The sequence below is a fragment of the Mirounga angustirostris genome, unplaced genomic scaffold (assembly GCF_029215605.1).
Source record: "Mirounga angustirostris isolate CCGP_5_RB_7025 unplaced genomic scaffold, mMirAng1.0.hap1 SCAF_12, whole genome shotgun sequence".
Lineage (NCBI taxonomy): Eukaryota > Metazoa > Chordata > Mammalia > Carnivora > Phocidae > Mirounga > Mirounga angustirostris.
The window spans coordinates 27,379,888-27,402,171 of NW_026991720.1; the positions used below are offsets into that span (position 1 = coordinate 27,379,888).

At 36.6% G+C, this 22,284-nt stretch overlaps 1 protein-coding gene across 1 annotated transcript in view; it reads left to right on the forward strand.

Annotated features, from left to right (window-relative positions):
- IQUB (IQ motif and ubiquitin domain containing) overlaps positions 1–22,284 on the forward strand; it is a 64,370-nt gene that overhangs the window by 8,816 nt on the left and 33,270 nt on the right. The window contains exons 3-7 of the mRNA XM_045864331.3: positions 441–575; positions 3,764–3,925; positions 4,012–4,184; positions 4,748–4,903; positions 15,669–15,879. Coding sequence (XP_045720287.1) covers positions 441–575; positions 3,764–3,925; positions 4,012–4,184; positions 4,748–4,903; positions 15,669–15,879 — 837 coding nt within the window. The remainder of the gene's footprint in view (positions 1–440; positions 576–3,763; positions 3,926–4,011; positions 4,185–4,747; positions 4,904–15,668; positions 15,880–22,284) is intronic.

Sequence of the window (22,284 nt, forward strand, 5' to 3'; positions counted from 1 at the left end):
TGCCAGATACCAATACCAGATTAGTACCAATTAATACCCAGATAATACCAAATATTGGGACTCTTGAAAAGCAGTTTAGTCTTATTTCCTATTTCTTGTGGTATTCTGAGTGAAGAGGTGATCCTGAACGTGCACTGATCCTCAGAGCAGCGAATAGAAAAAAGATCGGAACTGGAAGCTGGGGATGGGGGAACAGGTACTGACCACTGATGCTAATTCTTGAGATTCTGGATTAATCTGCAAAAGAAAATCTGAGTGTCACTTCTCATAGAAATTAAAAAGTAACTCTTACCATGGAAGTGCAGTTGGGGAACATGGTAAAGGCAATCTGCATTCTATGTGACTAAAAATTGCTCCATCATTCTCTATCTGCTTATGGACTGTAGGTTGCTGACCCTTGCTTTTGACTATGGTTCTTTCTTTTCTCTTTTTATATACAGTAAAAGTTGTACTTTTTCCTCTGGGCCAGGAAATTATAATGCCTTTTAAAATAGACATCATTGTAAAATACCTCAAGGATCATTTTTCATACCTACTGAAGATCCCATCTAATGTACTGCAGATAAGATATTCAGGTAAGCTTGGAAGCTAATAAAACTTACTAAGACTTCTTTGGTTTTATCCTGTAAATAATCAAGATCTTTGATTTGTTAAATGAAATATATTGATATCTACTGTTTGAACATTATATTGTGATTATGCATTCATTCAACACATTTTTATTGAGGACATATTTGTTCTAAATACTTAGCTAAGAACTGAAGATGTAAAGAAACATGAAACAAAATCTTTGCTCTCAAATTGTTTACAGACTAGTCAGAAAGATGATGTATGCAATAGTTACCACATAATGTGTAAATGTTTTAATGGAGATATGCACAAAAAACTGTGGAGAACAGAGAGGAAAGAAACTGGGAGAGTCTAGAATGCTTCATTTAATAAAAGTGATAATATTTGTGCTAAGTCCCAAAGAGGTGAGAAAATCTGGGACTCTGGGTGAAGTTTTAAGAAGCTTAGAGCGGCTAGAAGTCGATTCTGTGTGGGGAGTGGGAGACAATGAGGTTAAAAGAAGTTGATGAGGAATGAGTATGTATAGAATAAGAAAAGGACTAAAAATGGTTTATCTATCCATCTTTATACACTGAGGTCAATTCACATTCCCATGATGTCCAAGTTTACTTATATTTTATGGGCAGTATTGAGCAGCCCACTTTATAGTAGCCTTGTGTCACGAGAGGACGTAGTCCTTGTAACTGAAAGAGTGAGCGAGAGCAACATAGCTAAATAAATGTTTCTATAGAATATGTCTGCACAGATGCTAATATTTTAGTTTTGAAGTTTTGGTATTAACTTATAAAGATGCCACAAAAAATTTTCCAGGGAAATAAAAACATTTTTTTTTTGTAGGAAAATCCTAAACACTAAAAAGGAGTAAGCCATACCTATTAAATTCTTCCTCGTCAAATCAGAGAAAACAATCAGTTCAATTTCAAAATTATTTTTAGAAAACTATTATAATGAATGTGCTGTAATACTAAGATGCTCATGTATTCAAACAACTGATTATTAAAGCCTGGGTCGGGAAACAGCGCTAAAATTTAAATAGTTATTAGTAATAACATTCATGATGGTTAATTTGTTGAGATGTACTCTGTGCTAGTCCATCTACAAAATGTTTTGCCTGCATTATCACATTATCATTCAGTCCATACAACAACCAACAGTAAGGTAGGTATTATTATTAACTTTTTTTGAAGGAAGGAAACTACAGCCTGGGAAGCTTGTACAAATTCACACAGCTAATGAGTGGTAGAATCTGAACTTAAATATAGGTATGACTCCCAAAAGGGAATTTGAAACTGCTTGCTTGGCATTAACTATAAGATGAAGTTCAAAACTGGAGAAGAGAGAGCACTTTGAGACTGGAGTAGCTAGCCAGTGGTACCTGAGACTCTCTGTTCTTTGTACTTCATAACCAACCTTTATGTGTAGGTGCCAGTCATCACCACTAGGTAACAGGCTTATGTCAGCCATGATAATAAAAGAGCTTGATTCTATGTCAACTGCTCTCTAACACAGGTGTTTTTTTCTAGTACTAGAATTGGAGTTCAAATTTGGTGGGACTAAGTCTACTATACAAACTAGAGGAATGAAGAGGGCCCTGGGAATCTATGTTAGTTTCCTATGGCTGTTGTAATGATTAACCACAAGCTTAATAACTTAAATGATTTCTCTTATAGTCCTGGATGCCAGAAATCGTAGATCAGTTTCACTGAGATGAAACCAACATGTGGGCAGGGCTGTTCTCCCTCTGGAGGTTCTGGGGGGAATCTACTCCCTTGTCTTTTCCAGCTTCTAGAGTTGTACATCGTGCATTCATTAGCTCATGGCCCCTTCCTCCTTCTTTAAAGCAAGCAGCAGAGCATCTTCAAATCTCTCTCTGCTTCTGTTTTATCATCTTCTCCTCTGTAATCAAATCTCCTTTCCTTCCTCTCTAAGGGCATTTGTGATTACATTTAGGACCCACCTAGATAATCCAGGGTAATCTCTCCATCTCAAATTTTTTTTTTTAAAGATTTTATTTATTTATTTGAGAGAGAGAATGAGATAGAGAGAGCATGAGTGGGGGAGGGTCAGAGGGAGAAGCAGACTCCCCGCTGAGCAGGGAGCCCAATGTGGGACTCGATCCCGAGACTCCAGGATCATGACCTGAGCTGAAGGCAGTCTCTTAACCAACTGAGCCACCCAGGCGCCCCTCCATCTCAAAATTTTTAACTTAATAAAATTTGCAGTCATCTTTGCTATATAAGTTAACATTAATAGGTTCAGAGGATTAGGACATGGATATATTCTGGGGCAACCTATCACATAGTCCATATAATATTCATGTTAATTTTTTAAGTTAAGAATTTGGGGTGTGAAATTGAAACTCATGGATCTTTGTGCTTTCTTAAACATAGCTAAAATAGACTGGTGGTATCTGATATATTTCTAAGAACGAGTGTAACAAAATCTTTGCTATGTCCAAATTACTAATTGTAATTTAGGAAGACCATGCATTGGAAGAGTGATAGAGATTCTATCAAAACAGCAGCCAATAACATTATACATAGTTTTGTATTCCTTAAAATAGATAAGTAAACTTTGAGTAAATTTACAGAATAAACCAATGAAAGGAGAGAGAATTAAAAAAGATATAAAATAATGTAGAAATAAAGTGATGTACACTTTTTCCAGCACAAACCTGAGGCTTAACTCCACGTTTTCATGAATTTATTTACATGAGTTCCTGGTTGTAGAAACAGAAAGGGAAGGATGGAACTCTGAGTATATGCTTTTCTGCACTGGAGAGAGGAATGGGTATGAAAATAATCAAATTTTCCCTGATATAGATATTGCCTGTATTTACATATAACACATTGTGATTTTTTAGAGAGTCAATGTTTAGAGTATGCTCATAGAGTATGTTTTTTATTTTTAAATAGTTACAGAGTTGCATGGTTTATTATGTATTTGTATTTCTGATAAGAAATCCTGTGAGCGTTGTAGCTTTACTTATAATGCTGAATTCTTGCACTTAACTTTTCCCGTTGTGGTGTTTTCTGTACTAACATTTCAGCAAGGGGTGGACATCATCAATATTCTATTCAGTAATTGAACTATATGTGTTCATATAATCATCTTTGACATTTTCCATCCCCTTAAAATGAGTATGTATAGTTATTTCTTTGTCATAACACTTCTAATTTCATGTCATTTTTAGGAATGATTCTTAAAAATAATGAGACTCTACTGCAACATGGAGTTAAGCCACAAGATATTGTACAAGTGGAAATTTTTTCTACAGATCCAGATCTATTTCCAATCAAAAGAATACATGGATTAAATGATGCCTCTCAAATCATAACTGTCAGAGTACAAACTGGTTAGTTATGCAATGTCTTTTAGATAAAGTATTTTAGAGTCCCTTTGTAGGTGAACTTTCATTCAATCTTGGTTTTACCTCCTTAGGTATTACTGAGTACCAGGAGGTAGCTGTTGAGATTATAAAATCTGACTTTCACAAACCATTTCTTGGTGGATTCAGACATAAAATAACAGGAATAGAATATCACAATGCTGGAACACAAACTGTACCTAAAAAGATTCCCGAAAAAGACAATGTATTTTGTAGGGATACCCAGGTAATATTTTTATTTTTATTTGTAGGTTTTGAAACTGCAGAATCAACAGATGTTCTGTGTACCTCTCTAAAATTAAAAATTTCCCCATTTGCCATGATGTGGATGGAGCTAAAGAGTATTATGCTAAGCGAAATAAATCAGAGAAAGAAATACCATGTGATTTCATTCATATGTGGAATTTAAGAAACAAAACAAACAAGCAAAGGGGAAAAGAGAGAGAGAAGCAAACCAAAAAACAGACGCTTAATATGGAGGACAGACTGATGTTTATCAGAGGGGACGGGGTGAGGGGATAGATAAATAGGTAATGGGGATTAAGGAGTACACTTGTTGTGATGTATGAAGTGTTCAATCGCTATATAGTACATCTGAAGCTAATATTACACTGTATGTTAACTAACTGGAATTTAAATAAAAACTTAAAAAATTAAGTTAAAATCTTCCAAGGAATTATATGGTAGTTCAAATAATAATAGAAAATTAACTGAACACAGAAAAATGTGCTCTTTACTCACTTAGGTGTGTATATAGTGGATATTTAAATTTTTATGTTTTTATTTTAGACAGTTTTTCAGAGAAAAAAGCTCCAACAGACTACAAATACAACATCCACACAGATGACTAAAATTGGTGTGTATGTATCAAATATGACTGATAAACTGATAACACCAGGAAAATATTTTTCGGCAGCAGAATACCATGCTCAAAGATTACAGGCGGTAAGATAACTTTTATTATGAGTGAATACTAAAAATGAAATAAATGAGCCAGTTGTTCTGTGTGTGTCTCTGTGTGTTTCCTTAAGCCACACTAGCTTACGAAACAACCCGCATGGGTGTTGTCAAAGAAAAAATTATTCATAACACATATTAAAGATGGTAAGGCAGACTTTATTTAAGAGGGGCTACTACAGTGGAGTTTTGTGGTAGGGAAGACAGACTGGGCTCAACTCTACATACAAGGAAAAGTGGAAATTTATAGCCAAGGAGTAGGGTAGGGGTCAATGTATGGAAAATTACTAAGAAAACATCAGGGGTAAGGGAAGATTCTGGCTAAACCATTCTAACAGGATATTTTATTGAAGGCAGGCCAAACTGATTAGGCATCATCTGTGGGGATATATTGTAAGTTAAGGAGCCTCATTAAATATTGAGGATGGGATTCTGGTTAAACTGACTTAACAGGCTTTTGCTAAAATTGAACAATGCAGAGATGATCACAGAAGCCCAACAGTTGAGGCCTAATTGAAAAACTGCTCAGAGGAGCCTGATTAGAGTTTGGTCAAGGAGAGAATCTTTATCAGTGTAAGTTATGTTTCATTGGTATTAAAAGCAGTTTTTATCTCCAGTCTCCCCCCAGTAAAAGGAACCATAATCCTAAATGCTCCTAATCCTTCCCTTTCCCTTAGGGATTCCTAAGGGTTGTGTGTTACCTTTGGCCATTATTAGCTTTGTCTTCTCTATACCTTGGCCTTAATCTTTGGGACAGTAGAATCACCTAGGGAGCTTTCCAGAGTAATTGAAACCAAAAGGACACTAAAGTCTGTTTTCTCTGATATTAATATAGCCACTCCATCCCTTTTATGTTATTGTTTGCATGGCCTATCTTTTTCTGTCCTTTTACTTTCAACCTATTTGAGTCTTAATCTAGAATATCTCTCTCATAGACAGCATATAATTGGATCTTGTCTTTTTATCCAGTCAGATAATCTCTACCTTGTGATTGGAGTGTTTAATACATTTATATTTAATGTAATTATTGATAAGGTTGGATTATATCAGCCATTTGCTATTTATTTTCTGTATGTCAGATGTCTCTCTTGTCCTCTCTTCTTCCTTTACTGTCTTTTATGTTAAATAGGTATTTTCTTTTCTTTTTTTTTTTTTTTTTAAGATTTTGTTTATTTATTTGACAGAGAGAGATATAGCAAGAGAGGGAACACAAGTAGGGGGAGTGGGAGAGGGAGAAATAGGCTTCCCCCTGAGCAGGGAACCCAATGCGGGACTCGATCCCAGGACCCCGGGATCATGACCTGAGCCAAATGCAGACGCTTAACGACTGAGCCACCCAGGTGCCCTAAATAGGTATTTTCTAATGAACATCTTAATTCTTTTTTTTTTTCCCCATTTAAACCCTTATTTTCAATATAATATATACTTTTAAAAAAAGTATACAATTCAATGATTTTTACTATATAAACAGAGTTATACAACATTTTAGAATAGTCTCATCATTCCAGAAAAAAGTCCTGGACCCAATAGCAATCAGTCCCTATTGCCCTCCAATGTTTTCTGCCTTAGGAAACCACTAATCTACTTTCTGCCTCTATTGGTTTACCTATTCTGGATATTTCTTACACATGGAATCATACAATATGTAGTCTTTTGTGATTGGCTTTTTTAAAACATAACATAAGGTTTTCAAGGCTCATCCATGTTTTGACATGTACCCATACTTCATTCTTTTATATTGCAGAATAATATTTCATTGTATATACTCAATTGGATTTACCTATTGTATCCATGCCAATGTATATACTGAATTTTGTCTGTTTATCGGTTGATGGACATTTGAGCTGTTTCCACTTACTGGCTGTTAGGAATAAAGCTGCCATAAACATTTGTGTACAAATTTTTATGTGGAATATGTTTTCATTTCTCTTGGATATATGTCCAGGAGTGTTATTGCTTGATGATAAGGTAAGTATATGTTTAACCTTTTTGAGGAACTGCCAGATTGTTTTCCAAAGCAGCTGCACCATTTTATGTTCCACCAGCAGTGTATGAGGATTCCAATATCTTCACATCCACATCGACACTTGTTACTGTCTGTATTTTTCATTATAGCTATCCTAGTAAGTGTGAAGGGATTTCTCATTGTGGTTTTGATTTTGCATACCCTGATGGCTAATGATATTGAATATCTTTTCATGTGCTTATTAGCAACGTTTTACATTATTGGAAACATTTTTGATTATGATGACATTGGGGAGATGCTACCGTACTTTAATGGGTAGAGAACAAGGATGCTGCTAAACATCCTATAAGCATAGGAACTCCAACCCCACTGCAACAGATAATTATCTGTTCCAGACTATCAACAGTGCCATTGCTGAAACCTGCTTCAGAGTCTGTCTCTATCACAGTAGGTAGCCATTGATGTCTCTGCTCAATTTTTTTTTTCTTTTTTTTGGTTGTTGCCGTTTTTCTATTTTAAGTCTGGCTTCCTGAGGGTTGCACCTGGTTTAGCATAGCCTAATGGTTAGGTAATGATTGATCAGAGGTTGTACTCAAATTCCGTGATCTAGTAAAGCTTCCACTTTCACTAATGGACCCATGTGTGGATTAAAGGATGCATTCAAAGTTCAGACAAGTTCAGTTTCTGTTTATCCTGGCTTTTACTTTCTGCTGGGTTTTCTTCTTGCATTTCTTCTGCACAAGACCTCACAGCCTGGGATATGGAAATAGGGAGGGCCTTTTCCACTCTCTCCTGAGTATGTGTTTATCCTTGTACATGTGTTCGGCCTTCAGGCTACAAGGGATATTTGGGAGGTTATCATGGTTCACTATGGCTATCTCCTTTTCCTGATCTCCCTGATTAATTTCTGGCTAGTCTGCCTATCTATTGCTTGCTCCCGAATACAATCTCAGCTGAGTTGCTGGCTGGTTTGTTTTTAGTTTTTTGTGGGTTTTTTTTTTTTTTTTTTTGCACTGAGATTACTGTTGTTTGCGACATTGCTTAGGGCGTATGGAGTTTTTCCTTGATTCACTTTAAATCAATTCAGCCCCCTGAAAGTGGACACAGATGAAACCAGGGTGAGGAGAAGGGGGATATGAGAGCAGCCCTAAGTTGAACTGCCACAGACTATCAGTGTTCCTACTTGAGGTTTAGTAATTTTTCTTCAATAAACATTTATTTGATGTATGCCTTTGGTCAATTTCCAGGATCCTGAGATGGTTATTATTTTTTAAAAACAATTTTGTCCAGTTTTATCATTCCTTTTTGGACGGAGTATTTGCTGAGACTTTTACTTTTCCAATCTGGTAGTCCTGCTCCCAGGTCCAAATAGAATTTTCAGTGACTTATTTTGACATGACAGAATTTTCACAATTGAAATAAGAGATATTTTAATATACATAAAATCTATTTTAAAATATGAATCTCTTGGATCTTTATCAGAAATGTGCATGCATGCACACACACGTGTTCCTAAAATTGTAATCTGTAATCATTTATATGTATGGTCCAGTCACTGTTGTCTTCTTGTGTATTTTCCTAAAGGAGCTTGGCAGATGTCTGAACTTGTATAGAATTGAGGCTGCAGGCAACCCGTAGGTAAGGTGGTTGCTCTTAATTTGAGAAGGTATGCCCTGTCCATTTCTTGCATCATCTTTGGAAAGTCGGCCAGACACTGTAGCTGGTACAGGCTTTTAGGGTCTGGGGAAGGTAGGCTGGATTGGTTGCTCCACAGCAATGTAGTTTGGAGAGCAAGGAGGCCTAAGAACACACAGGCTTCCTTCCATGCTCCAGCTCATTTGTTACCAGATCACTCATATAACAACTACCATACTCTCACCACCTGCAAGATCACTGTCAACAGCCCTGTGTTTGACCTGAATGTGTCCTGAGGAACCTACCTCCATGAGGAAGCAAAGAAATTACAACCCATGCAACAGGACTCATTAACTTGAAGGAGGGAGACCAACCAGGACAATTTGCCTGGCTTTTATTAAGGGTGAAGTTGAAATAGAAATTTTTAAAAAAATAATACTCTCTCATATTATTGTATTGGCTAGAATATTTCCTTTCAGTAATTTTCCACATGTATAAAACACAATTGTGAGCATACTGTGTGTCAAATTATGTGTCTTGAATTCTTTACTGAATAGCTTCTGGATTGGGTTAAGTTTAAAGAATACCTATTAGTTTCTTCCTACCCCAAATTGCTCAACTAAATTGCATACTTTTAACACTAGGCATTTGAAAGTGGAAAAGAAGCCTACTTAATAATGAAGAAAGTAGTACTGACTAGCAATCCTCCTTCTTCCTTGCTGGATATTTCTGGCAGATTAGACTCAGTGTTAGGGTCCTCTTGGATTATGACTCAGCTTTGCTGGGTCTCCTGCTCAGGGTACCATTTGAACAGAAGGAGTCCTTGATGATGACAAAGACTTAAGCCTGTCAGGCTAGTGCAACACAAGTATGTGAAAAGTTAAAGAATTTGTGCCAGAATATGTCAATTCAGTGCTTCTTTCATTGAAAAAATCTTGCTATGAGAAAAAAGTCAACTAAATTAAATAGTGTGTTTGATTTACATCATGGTGCAGGGTTCTTGAAGACAGTTGTAGCCTGGTAACAAGGTAAGAAGCAGTCCATGGGCCAGCACTAGAATCATAGGCCACATTTTGTGTACCACTATGAGAATTATAAACAGGTTCCTCCCCACTCAATGTCCATCTAGGGTGCTGAAGGCTGTTAAATCAGAAGATGTTCTTTGTTCTTTTAGTCCTTCTTTTTGAGATTCAGAAGAAAGCATCTAATTATTAGGGCCAAAGATTGACTAATTTTCTAAATTAGTCTATATCAAATTCTTTGAATTACCGTCTTACTGACCAACTCAAAATTGTCCAGTACACCATATATTTTGTTATTTGTTTTTTCAAAATTAAAATTTTTATTGAGGTATAATTGACACATAATATATTTTTTTCAGGTATATAACACAACTTGATATTTGTAATACATGTGAAATGATCATCACAGTAAATCCAATTACCATCTGTCACCATATGAGGTTAGCTTTTAGGATTTACTCTCTTGACAACTTCCAAGTATGCTTCAAAATATTATTGACTGTAGTCACCATGCTGTATATTACATACCTATGACTTACTTATTTTATAACTGGAAGTTTTTACCTCTTGACACCTTCACTCACTTCACCTGTGCCCTAATCTTCCTCCCCTCTGGCAACCACCATTCTGTCCGTGGCATCTGTGATTTTTGTTTTGTTCATTTGTTTTTCCCACGTGTTAAGTGAAATCATATGGTATTTGTCTTTGACTTATTTCGCTTAGTATAATTCCCTTTAAGGTCCACCCATGTTGTTATAAATGGCAAGATGTCATTCTTTATTATGGCTGAGTAGTATTCCATTGTGTATATGTATCTTGCATCTTTTTTGTCCATTCATCAGCAATAGACAGGTTATTTCCATATCTTGGCTATTATAAATAATGTTGCAATGAACATAGGGTTCATGTATCTTTTTGAATTAGTGTTTCTTGCTCTTTGGATAAATACCCAGAAGTGGAATTGCTGGGTCAAATGGTAGTTTTATTTTTAATTTTTTGAGAAACCTCTATACTGTTTTCCATAGTGACTGTACCAATTTATATTCTCACCAACAGGGTATAAAGGTTCCCTTTTCTCCACTTCTTTGCCAACACTTGTTACTTCTTATCTTTTTGATAATAGCCATTCTAACAGGTGTGAGGTGATATCTCATTGTGGTTTTGACTTGCATTTTCCAGGTGATGAGTGATGTTCAGCATCTTTTCATGTGTCTGCTGGCCATCTGTATGTCTTTGGGAAAATGTCTATTCAGATCCTCTGCCCATTTTTTAATTGGATTGTTTGTTATTTTGCTTTTGAGTTTTAGGAGTTCTTTATATATTTTGGATAATAACTGCTCCTCAGATAGATGGTTTGCAAATATTTTCTCTCCTTCAGTAGGTTGTCTTTTCATTTTGTTGATAATTTCCTTTGCTGTGCAGAAGCTTTTTAGTCTGATGTAGTCCCACTTGTTTATTTTTGTTTTTGTTACCTTTGCTTTCGGAGTCAGATTAAAAAATCATTGCCAAGGGGCTCCTGGGTGGCTCAGTCGTTAAGCATCTGCCTTTGGCTCAGGTCATGATCCCAGGGTCCTGGGATCGAGCCCTACATCGGGCTCCCTGCTCCACAGGAGGCCTGCTTCTCCCTCTCCCACTCCCCCTGCTTGTGTTCCTGCTCTTGCTATCTCTCTCTCTCTCAAATAAATAAAATCTTAAAAAAAAAAAAATCATTGCCAAGACTGACGTCATGTAGCTTACCACCCATGTTCCCTTTAGGAGTTTTATGGTTTCATGTCTTACATTCAAGTCTTTAATCCATTTTGAGTTAATTTTTGTGTATGGTGTGAGATAATGGTCTAGCTTCATTTTTTTGCATGTGATCGTCCAATTTTCCCAGCACCCTTTATTGAAGAGACTGTCCTTTCCTCCACTGTATTTTCTTGCCTCCTCTGCTGTAAATTAATTGACCATATATGCATGGGTTTATTTCTGGGTTCTCTATTCGTCCATTGATCTGTTATGTTTGTTTTTATGCCAATACCATACTGTTTTGATTACTATAGACTTGTAATGTAGTTTGAAATCAGGGAGCATGGTATCTTCAGCTTTGTCCTTTGGTAACAAAGTTAAGAGAGATGAAGAATGTTTCTTCTTTGAAGTTCAGTATAATGGTTGTAAATCAAGGCTGCTTTTCTCTGTCAAAGTGACATAGGTCCTCCTGGCAAGAGTGGGATAGTTCATTCTTAGTTATCTAATTTCAAATAGCAGAGTTTCTGATAGATGATGATTTTAGAGAACTAAGTTTCTCAGTGAGTAAGAAAATAGTAGTTACTCCAAGGAGGGAATTGTTAGGACATTTTATAGCTGTAGAATGTCCTTGGAAGAAATACTGTTTCCTGTTAACTTCATAGCTTACTTTATTAGTGCCTGTTATTCCAGCCTGATAGATTTTTATGTTTTCAGGCCAAACTAATTTTTACTTTCTTACTGTACAGGGGACTTGGTTGGTGGCTCTGTGATGTCATTAGGAACCTAACTCCTTTTACTTTTCCATTCCATTAAACTTATCATGAGCTTGTTACTATATGATAATGAAATGGTTAGTCAACCTTCAGCATAGTGTCTGCATTCTATGCAGGAAGAAGGGAGCAGTCAAGGGAGCATGCACCATGTATGCTACCTTCAAGAGTTTTTCCTGAAAGCCCCACCCAGTGACTTCCAGTTACATCTTATTGGCCTGAGCTGCATCAGGTGATATCCCTGCGAGTGTGTGATAAATTCATTTTTAAAGTTTCATACTGTTGCTCCTTAATAATTTTTTTAGTAAGGAAGTTAGGGAGAATGGATATTAAGTGAGGAGATGGAAATCTCTACAACACTTTCCAAACTCCAGTAAAATGATTTTAGAGGAATAAAAAAATATAAACATACAGGAACAAAGAATACATGAGAGAAGAGTAAATGTGTCAATTATTTTAAAGTTGTAAAGCAGATGGAGAAATGTTACCTTGACTTACTTAAACTGAGGAAGTGAAAATCTTTAACAGGCTTTTCTGTTTTTCATTTCCTTGTCCTCCTCCCTCATTCCTCTTATCGAGTGAGATTTGATCTGGAATTACAATTATATATATAATTTACTATATAGTTATAATTTCCTACATAATTTTTACTGCTTATTGTTGTTTCATATATTTACATTGATATATATGATTTTTCTGCCCCAAATAATATGTGTTTAGCTTGATAGCTCTCTTGGAAGTTTTTGCTCAATTCTTTAATTTTTCCCTTTTAACTTATTTTTCTTTCTGGAATACATTCTCTAGTAATTCTTTCAGAGATTATGCATGGGAGATAAATCATCTTAGTCCTATTGAATCAACCTCATTCTTAAAGTTTAATTTGAGTGTGTGTAGAAAGTTAGATTTAAACTTATTTTCAAGATTTTTTTTTTATGACTTTTGAAGCAATATTTGACTAAAAGTCTGACATCAATTTCTCATTTGTTTCCTCTTTCTGGAAGCTTTTAGGATTTTTACTTTATGCTTAGTAATCTTATTGTGATATGCTTGAGACTTGGTCATGAACCCTTTCTATCTGAGTGCTCATGTCTTTCTTTAGTTTGGGGACATGTTCTTTTATTATGTTTTGAGTAATTTCTCTAATCAACTTTCTTCATTCTGTCTGGAACTTAGACATATTTTGGAATGTCTGCATTTATCTTCCATGTCTCTTAACTTTCCTTTATTCTTTATAATTTTTACGACCTTTTACTCTACATTCCAAAAGATTTTCTCACCTGTTTCTTGCTTACTAATTCCCTCTTAGGCTCTGCACATTCTGCAGATCAGCTTACAGTCAACTACTTATTCTCAGCCAATATCCATTCTTCCCATTGTGGTAAAGCTTTAGCTGGGCACATGGCTGCCTCACTGCAGACTACATTTCATAACCTCTTTTGTATATTGGCAAGGCCAAGTAACTAAGGCTTGGAAAATGAAATTTGAGGGTAAACGATGTGTGCCACTTTTGGATATTGCTTGTAAAGTGACTGGGTTGCAATTCTTTTGTCTTTTTCTCCCTTTCTACTGGTTGAAAGATGATGAGAAATGAACCAGCCACCTAGGGCATAAAAGTAGGAAGCCCTAGGTGTTGAATTTGTTGAATATCATAGAGCTTTCTACCAGTCATTCTAAAACTTTAGCATGCATCAGAAACACCAGGAGAACTTGTAAAATACAGAATCTGTGCCCTACCCAGGATTTCTGATTCAGTAGCTCTGGGGTGGCGCCTGAGAATTTGCATTTCTAATAGTTTTCCAGATGAAACTGCTGGTCTGACCATCACTCTTTGAGAACCACTGTTCTAGTAATTCTGTTTCACACAATAGTAAACTTTTCTTTGTTGAGTGAGGAGCATTATATTTTGTGGGCTCTTCCCGAATGTTTGGTTATTCTCGAGTGTGTGTAGGTAGGGTATTTGAGGTCCCTGATGTCCAGTGTGCTACGCATATTTGTTTACTACAGCCTTACCACAGTGGATTTAGGGGATGGCCAAGCCTTGATTCTGGAAGAGAGAGAGTTTTCTGAAGAGGGAGCTTCTATTCATCCTGGGTGTCACCAGCCTCTGGGACACTAACTGTTCTTGCCTAGAGGCAAATATTTTTGTTGCTGTTTACCTAAATTGCTCTAGAGAAGCCTGTTCCTTTTGCATTTCTCAAGCGGTCACCTTGTCAGTTGCCCTAACACCTCTTCTGCTCATAGGATCCACTGATTTAGGGCTTGAAGCTGTCTTATAGAATCTTCTGTATTTTCTAGGGGCGCCTGGGTGGCTCAGTTGGTTAAGCGACTGCCTTCGGCTCAGGTCATGATCCTGGAGTCCAGGGATCGAGTCCCGTGTCGGGCTCCCTGCTCGGCGGGGAGTCTGCTTCTCCCTCTGACCCTCCCCCCTCTCATGTGCTCTCTCCTCTCATCCTCTCTCTCAAATAAATAAATAAAATCTTTAAAAAAAAAAAAAAAAGAATCTTCTGTATTTTCTAGCTTGCCTTTCCACCTTTCCCTTGCATGATTAGGCATAGATTCTTTCTTCAATTTATTCTGTCTCCTTTCTTGAAGGGATTCTTCATAGTTTCTGTTCCTTTGGAGGACTCCTTTAGTATGATTCAGTGTCCTTATTGATTTCTGCTTATATGATTTTCTGTAATTACCAAGGATTAGGATATGGTAAAGGGATGAGTCAGCATATTCTCTGTCCTCAATTTTGATCTAGCCTCTCCACATTTTATTTTTATTTATGATTTTAGTAAATACAAATATAAACTCTCAGCTGCGTTGCAAGTTTCTTGAGGATCTAGTATTATACTATAACCTCAGACATATTTATATTTCTCATTATCTCAAAATTATATATTTAATAAATACTTGTTTGCTTAAGTCTCTCCTTTATCTAACCTGCCTTTGGTGGGTTCTACACATAACCTACCTGCCTTGCGTTTAGTTAACGAAATTTTGTTTTAAATATGAGCCTAAGCTAATGATAGTTAAGATAAACTAGAGACAATATTTATAACAATAGTAGTATTTATTGAGGACTTGTGATATATCAGGGTTAAGCTAAGGACTTTATATGCAAAATAAACCAAAATCAAAAACACTAGTGAGTAGTGGAGGGAAGATTTAGACTAAATTTTACTCCAGAGCCCATGCTCTTTTTTTTTTTTTTTTAAGATTTTATTTATTTATTCATAAGAGACAGAGACAGAGAGAGAGGCAGAGGGAGAAGCAGGCTTCCTGCTGAGCAGAGAGCCCGATGCGGGACTCCATCCCAGGACCCTGGGATCATGACCTGAGCCGAAGGCAGACGCTGAACCATCTGAGCCACCCAGGCGCCCCCAGAGCCCATGCTCTTAAGCATTGTACTAACTGCTGCCTCCTAGGAAGGCGTATTTGCTAAATTTCAAAGCCAGATTGCTGATGTGCATTATCCACAGCTTGTATGTTCTAATGTGTGCGAGATATCTGGCATAGAGCTAAATCTAGACTCTCGGTACTTTTTAGTAATTACCACATTGGAATAGAAATAATCACCATTGCCTTTTGTTATTATCTGATATAGTTGATAATAAACACTTTATTTCCTTTTAATTTAACTATAGGTAATAGTGCTACAGACTTACTATAGACAATGGCATGCTAAGGTTGTGGTAGAGAATTTAAAAAGACAGAAAATGTTAAGATTGAAGTGGGAAGCAGAGGAAGAACTAAGGAAGGTACGAGAAAAAGAAGAATGGATCAAATTGGACTATTACCGGAGGCATAATCCTCAAACAAAAGAAGATTTTGAGCTTCTTTATAATGCACTGGAACGTAAGTTTGAAATAGCCTTTGCATAAAATACTAATTTTATAATTTTTCACTAGTAGGAAAAACAGGTTTACTAAAGACAGAAATAAGACCTTATTATTTCAGGATGGTGTCTTGGGAATCTTGGACTGGAGAATTTAAAGAGATAAATAATGTTTTACATTTGGGACAGGAATTAAGGCAGGAATGAAATTGGGAATGCTTTTATATTAACAATGGGTAAGTAAAATGTGCATACTGCTCTGTAAATTATGTGGTTTTAGTATATTATCTCATTTGATCATCCCTGTGAAGTAAAAAGAGAAAGTATTGTCCAATCTGGTTCTCTGATGGTCTTGGGAGTTTGTAAACTCAGAGTTGAGCCATTTGGAATCCCTCACTTCAACATCCTCTTTAGGAGCAACATGCTCTTTAGAGGCGGGATGGGCAATACCTTTTAATTCCCACCCATTAATGATCAGTATAAATGTATATTCTCTACACAAGTGGCTTTTATGCCTTATTTCTTCCACAAGAGGTGTGCTAGTCACTGACACAATTAAAAGCTTCAGTGACTTGACTGGCCAAGCAGTGCCTCCTCAGGGCAGAAGATATACTGTTCTTGAAGCCTTTTCCCATTGCCTCCTTCCAATCTCAGCTGAAATTTTGTCGCCTACTCAGAGGCTTCTGTGACTGACAGTAGAACTTGGATGTCCCGTTGTCATCACGGTTCCCAGAGTACCCCAAACTTCTCATTTATGTCACCACCACAGTTTGTAATTTATTTGTTTAACATTTTGTTAAACAATCTGTTTAACATTAATTTTCACCACTGGATTATAAGCTCCATGAGAGAATAACTTAGTTTGTTGTTGGTGGTTTTTTTTTTGATGATCTCTTTTTCTGTGCTTAGTTCAAATGCCCAACTAATATTGATAGAATGAATGAGTGGGTTGATGAAGGGGACCCAAAGATGATGTAATGGAGCCATCTCTAGCTTGAGTAACAGAACATATAATTGAATACAATTATAGGTGTCAGATATTGGGTCTGTTTAAATAGCTATATGGTAACATGCTATTTACCAGAAGATGAAACAATTAAACACTAGGTCTAACAAGTAACATTAATAAATTTTTCTCTTTGGTAACATGCAAAATTGAGTGGCTTTAGGAATGTGGCAGTGTTTGAGGTAATAGCCTTCTCCCTCGGCTTTACATCTGCCTTCTCTTTCTCCTGATCGTTGACCTCTGCAAATACTTTGTTTTACTTTAAACTTCACTTCTATTTTCATTTTCTCGCAGATGAAAACAAAGTTTGTTTCTAAGTGTTAAGAGTTAAAAGACAGCACTGTTGGCAAAGTGTCTGTGAAAGGTCTTATTAACAAGCATAAAACTGAAGTTCTGTTATAGTAGAACTCTATCCAAATAATTTTCCAAATTCACATATGAACAAATCAAAGGATATTATTGTTATTTTGTTCGGTTGACAGGCAGTTGTGCAAAACAACAGAAAATATACTGAATGAGGTTCTTCTTTTTCTACTTACTAATGGCTGTTAACTTGGACAAGTCACTCACTTCTCCTAAGCCTCAGGTTCTTCATCTATAAAAGGATTTAATGATCTCTGGCATATTTACTGCACAGGCTTTATAAAGTAAAAATAAATATTGCATTTATGAAAGTACTTTTGGGGCGCCTGGGTGGCTCAGTCGTTAAGCGTCTGCCTTCGGCTCAGGTCATGATTCCAGGTCCTGGGATCGAGCCCCGCATTGGACTCCCTGCTCGGTGGGAAGCCTGCTTCTCCCTCTCCCACTCCCCCTGCTTGTGTTCCCTTTCTCACTTTGTCTCTCTCCGTCAAATAAATAAATAAAATCTTAAAAAAAAAATACTTTAGAAGTGCAAAGATTTATGCATATATAAGTTACTGTTACATGGTAAATAATTTTATACAGATTTTCTATATTAAAATGGAACACACATACTTTGTATGTCTACACATGATTTGTGTGGGAGAAAACGAAATTTCTTACATAAAAAAAGCATTTCTTAGTTTTCTTCCAGCCCTAAAATTATAAATTAAAACTCTCAGATAATTTGTAAGTTGTTTTGTTGTTGTCTTTGAAACTGCTGCCCTCTTGTGGCTCCTAGTGACAATTGCTTAGTTTGAATTACAACTCCTAATAGAAGTTTTATTTTTCCTTTGGGTATTATGTCCTTCAGTAATAAAAGCAAATTATATCATTTTAAGAAAACGAATTTAACTATGTATGAAAATGAATTTAACTATGTAAGATAACATAATGGATCAAAGTCAAGGCCATTTCCAGGCAACACTATTTTATTTTTATGTTTTTTTTTTTTTTCTTTTTCTTATAGCAGTGTGTTGAAGGTGACTCCTTCATTGATCTGAATTGTCACTCTTACTTCAGATTCAGCATAAGAGTCATTATCTTTAGGAAACTTCTCTTGACAGCACGAATTAGGCTCAGAGCCTCTTTTCCTTGTCCATGATTCTCTGTAAACACCACTTTCTTAACTGTCTACATTTGTACCAAGGGTGCCTGATAAGATCCTTGCTCATTATATCTAGTAAATATTTGTTGAATTGAATCCCCTAACCCCTTGCCTTGTTTTAACTTGTGCTGATAGCATTTTCTGACTCTTCTCTAATTATTACTTCTTGATCTCAAGGTACCTTGACTTCTAGCTTCTGGAGGCCATTGACATAATCGGGCTCTGGGCATTCAGTCTGAATCTTTCTTGGTTCTCTCCATTCAGGCTTTCAGTCTGTGAATGAGAATTTTAAAAAGCAGATGCATATAAACTGCTAGTGATGGACAAAATCTTGTATGTTCTGCTATTTCTTATTTGGAAATCGCAAGTTTAAATCTCAGAAATTTTAGAATGTGGGGTACCTGGGTGACTCTGTCGTTAAGCGTCTGTCTTCAGCTCAGGTCATGATCCCAGGGTTCTGGGATTGAGCCCCGCATCCGGCTCCCTGCTCAGAGGGAAGCCTGCTTCTCCCTCTCCCACTCCCCCTGCTTGTGTTCCTTCTCTCCCTGTGTCTCTCTCTGTCAAATAAATAAATAAAATCTTAAAAAAATTTTTTTTAGAATGTGTATAGACTTTAGGACTAGTCCTATCATTTCATTTTATAGTTGAACTTCAGACCCTGGAAACTGGATGATTTGTCCAGGAAGATAAATTAAGGAGATAAAATAGATATATTCTATTTTATAATGAACTAGTTCCTTAATATCTTTTTCTTTAAAAATATTGGTGGCTATTGACATCTGTTATGGACTGAATTGTGTTCCTCCAAAATTCATATGTTGAAGTCCTAACCCCCAGTACCTCAAAATATGACTGACTTTGAGGACAGGACCTTTGAAAAAATAATTCAGAAAAAAATAAGGTCATATGGACAAGCTCTAACCAGTATGACTGATGTCCTTATAAGGAGAGGAGATTAGGGGACACACACACACACACACACACACACAGAAGATCATGTAAAGACTTTGGAGGATGGTGGCCCTTTAGAAGCCCAGGAGAGAGGCCCTGGGCTTAACCCTGCCATCACCTTGACCTTGAACTCCTATTTTCCAGAACGGTGAGGACATCAATAAATTTCTGTTGTTTAAGCCACCCAGTCTATGGTACCTTGTTATGGCAGTCTTAGAAAACTAATTCAGTATTCCAGTTTTGTTTTTGTTTTTATTATCATCATCCCTATGGAACATATGTTTTATGAAAGTGGGCAGAATTTCTCTTGTTTTCTTCAATGTCTTTTCTGTATAGGTCTGGAAACTGTTAATTCAGATAGAAAATAAGTTTTGTCCATCTACTCCTGATTCCTGTGTGTTTCTATTCCTTATTGGTAGTTAGGACATGGTATTTCTCTGATGTCATGTTCCATTCCTTACTATAGATTTACAGGGAGGTTGTTCATCTAATGGAGAATTTTATTGGAATTAAAACCCATTATTTTCATTTCTAATTAGCTTCACTGGATCATTCATTCCCTTTTAAAAAATCATACTAATAATTTAAGCAAAATGTAAAGTCAATATATATGAATATAAGTGAATTTGAGTACATATATGTCTATATCTCCAGATTCACCCAGGACTTAAGTATTAATCTAGGAGAGCAATAAACTGCTATTTGAGGTTGGCAGGATAGCTTAAGTAGTGTCCTAGTGGCCTAAATTTATTACTGGTCCCAAAGGTTTCTAATGTAAAACTAGAAGTAAAATAGGCTTACTTATATCATTCAATTTTTATTTGCTTTCTGGAAACATCTATATAATCCCATGAGATAAATATTCTCAGTGATTATTTCCACAAGCAAGCAATTTTTCTCTTCATTCATATACTGCCTTTGGATATATGGATTTTGTCAAATTTTAAAGTTCTTTTGGTTGGGAGAACTACTCTTTTTTTTTTTTTTTTCAGATGGTTTGATTTTTTTTGTTATTGAGTTGCATGAGTTATTTACATATTTTAGATATCAAACCCTCATTGGATATATGATTTGCAAATACTTTCATTTAGTAAGTTGCCTTTTGTTTTCTTTTTTTTTATTCTTATGTTAATCCCCATACATTACATCATTAGTTTTAGATGAAGTGTTCCATGATTCATTGTTTGTGCATAAAACCCTGTGCTCCATGCAGAATGTGCCCTCCTCAATACCCACCACCAGGCTAACCCATCCTCCCATCCCCCTCCCCTCTAGAACCCTCAGTTTGTTTTTCAGAGTCCATTGTCTCTCATGGTTCGTCTACCCCTCCGATTTCCCTCCCTTCATTCTTCCCCTCCTGCTACCTTCTTCTTCGTCTTCTTTTTTTTTTTTCTTTACATATATTGCATTATTTGTTTCAGAGGTACAGATCTGAGATTCAACAGTCTTGCACAATTCACAGCGCTTACCAGAGCACATACCCTCCCCAGTGTCTATCACTCAGTCACCCCATCCCTCCCACCCCACCCCCCCACTCCAGCAACCCTCAGTTTGTTTCCTGCAATTAAGAATTCCTCATATCAGTGAGATCATATGATACATGTCTTTCTCTGTTTGACTTATTTCACTCAACATAATACCCTCCAGTTCCATCCACGTCGTTGCATATGGCAAGATCTCATTCCTTTTGATGGCTGCATAATATTCCATTGTATATATATACCACTTCTTTATCCATTCATCTGTCGATGGACATCTTGGCTCTTTCCACAGTTTGGCTATTGTGGACATTGCTGCTATAAACATTGGGGTGCACGTACCCCTTCGGATCCCTACTTTTGTATCTTTGGGGTAAATACCCAGTAGTGCAATTGCTGGATCATAGGGTAGCTCTATTTTCAACTTTTTGAGGAACCTCCATACTGTTTTCCAGAGTGGCTGCACCAGCTTGCATTCCCACCAACAGTGTAGGAGGGTTCCCCTTTCTCCGCATCCCCGCCAACATCTGTCGTTTCCTGACTTGTTAATTTTAGCCATTCTGACTGGTGTGAGGTGGTATCTCACTGAGGTTTTGATTTGGATCTCCCTGATGCCGAGCGATATTGAGCACTTTTTCATGTGTCTGTTGGCCATTTGGATGTCTTCTTTGGAAAAATGTCTGTTCATGTCTTCTGCCCATTTCTTGATTGGATATTTGTTCTTTGGGTTTTGAGTTTGTTGAGTTCTTTATAGATTTTGGATACTAGCCCTTTATCTGATATGTCATTTGCAAATATCTTCTCCCATTCTGTCGGTTGTCTTTTGGTTTTGTTGACTGTTTCCTTTGCTTTGCAAAAGCTTTTTATCTTGATGAAGTCCCAATAGTTCATTTTTTCCCTTGCTTCCCTTGCCTTTGGCGATATTTCTAGGAAGAAGTTGCTTCGGCTGAGGTCAAAGAGGTTGCTGCCTGTGTTCTCCTTTAGGATTTTGATGGACTCCTGTCTCACATTGAGGTCTTTCAACCATTTGGAGTCTATTTTTGTGTGTGGTGTAAGGAAATGGTCCAGTTTCATTCTTCTGCATGTGGCTATCCAATTTTCCCAACACCATTTGTTGAAGAGACTGTCTTTGTTCCATTGGACATTCTTTCCTGCTTTGTCAAAGATGAGTTGACCATAGAGTTGAGGGTCCATTTCTGGGCTCTCTATTCTGTTCCATTGATCTATGTGTCTGTTTTTGTGCCAGTACCATGCTGTCTTGATGATGACAGCTTTGTAATAGAGCTGGAAGTCCGGAATTGTGATGCCGCCAGCTTTGCCCTTCTTTTTCAACATTCCTCTGGCTATGCGGGGTCTTTTCTGGTTCCATACAAATTTTAGGATTATTTGTTCCATTTCTTTGAAAAAAGTGGATGATATTTTGATGGGGATTGCATTGAATGTGTAGATTGCTCTAGGTAGCATTGACATCTTCACAATATTT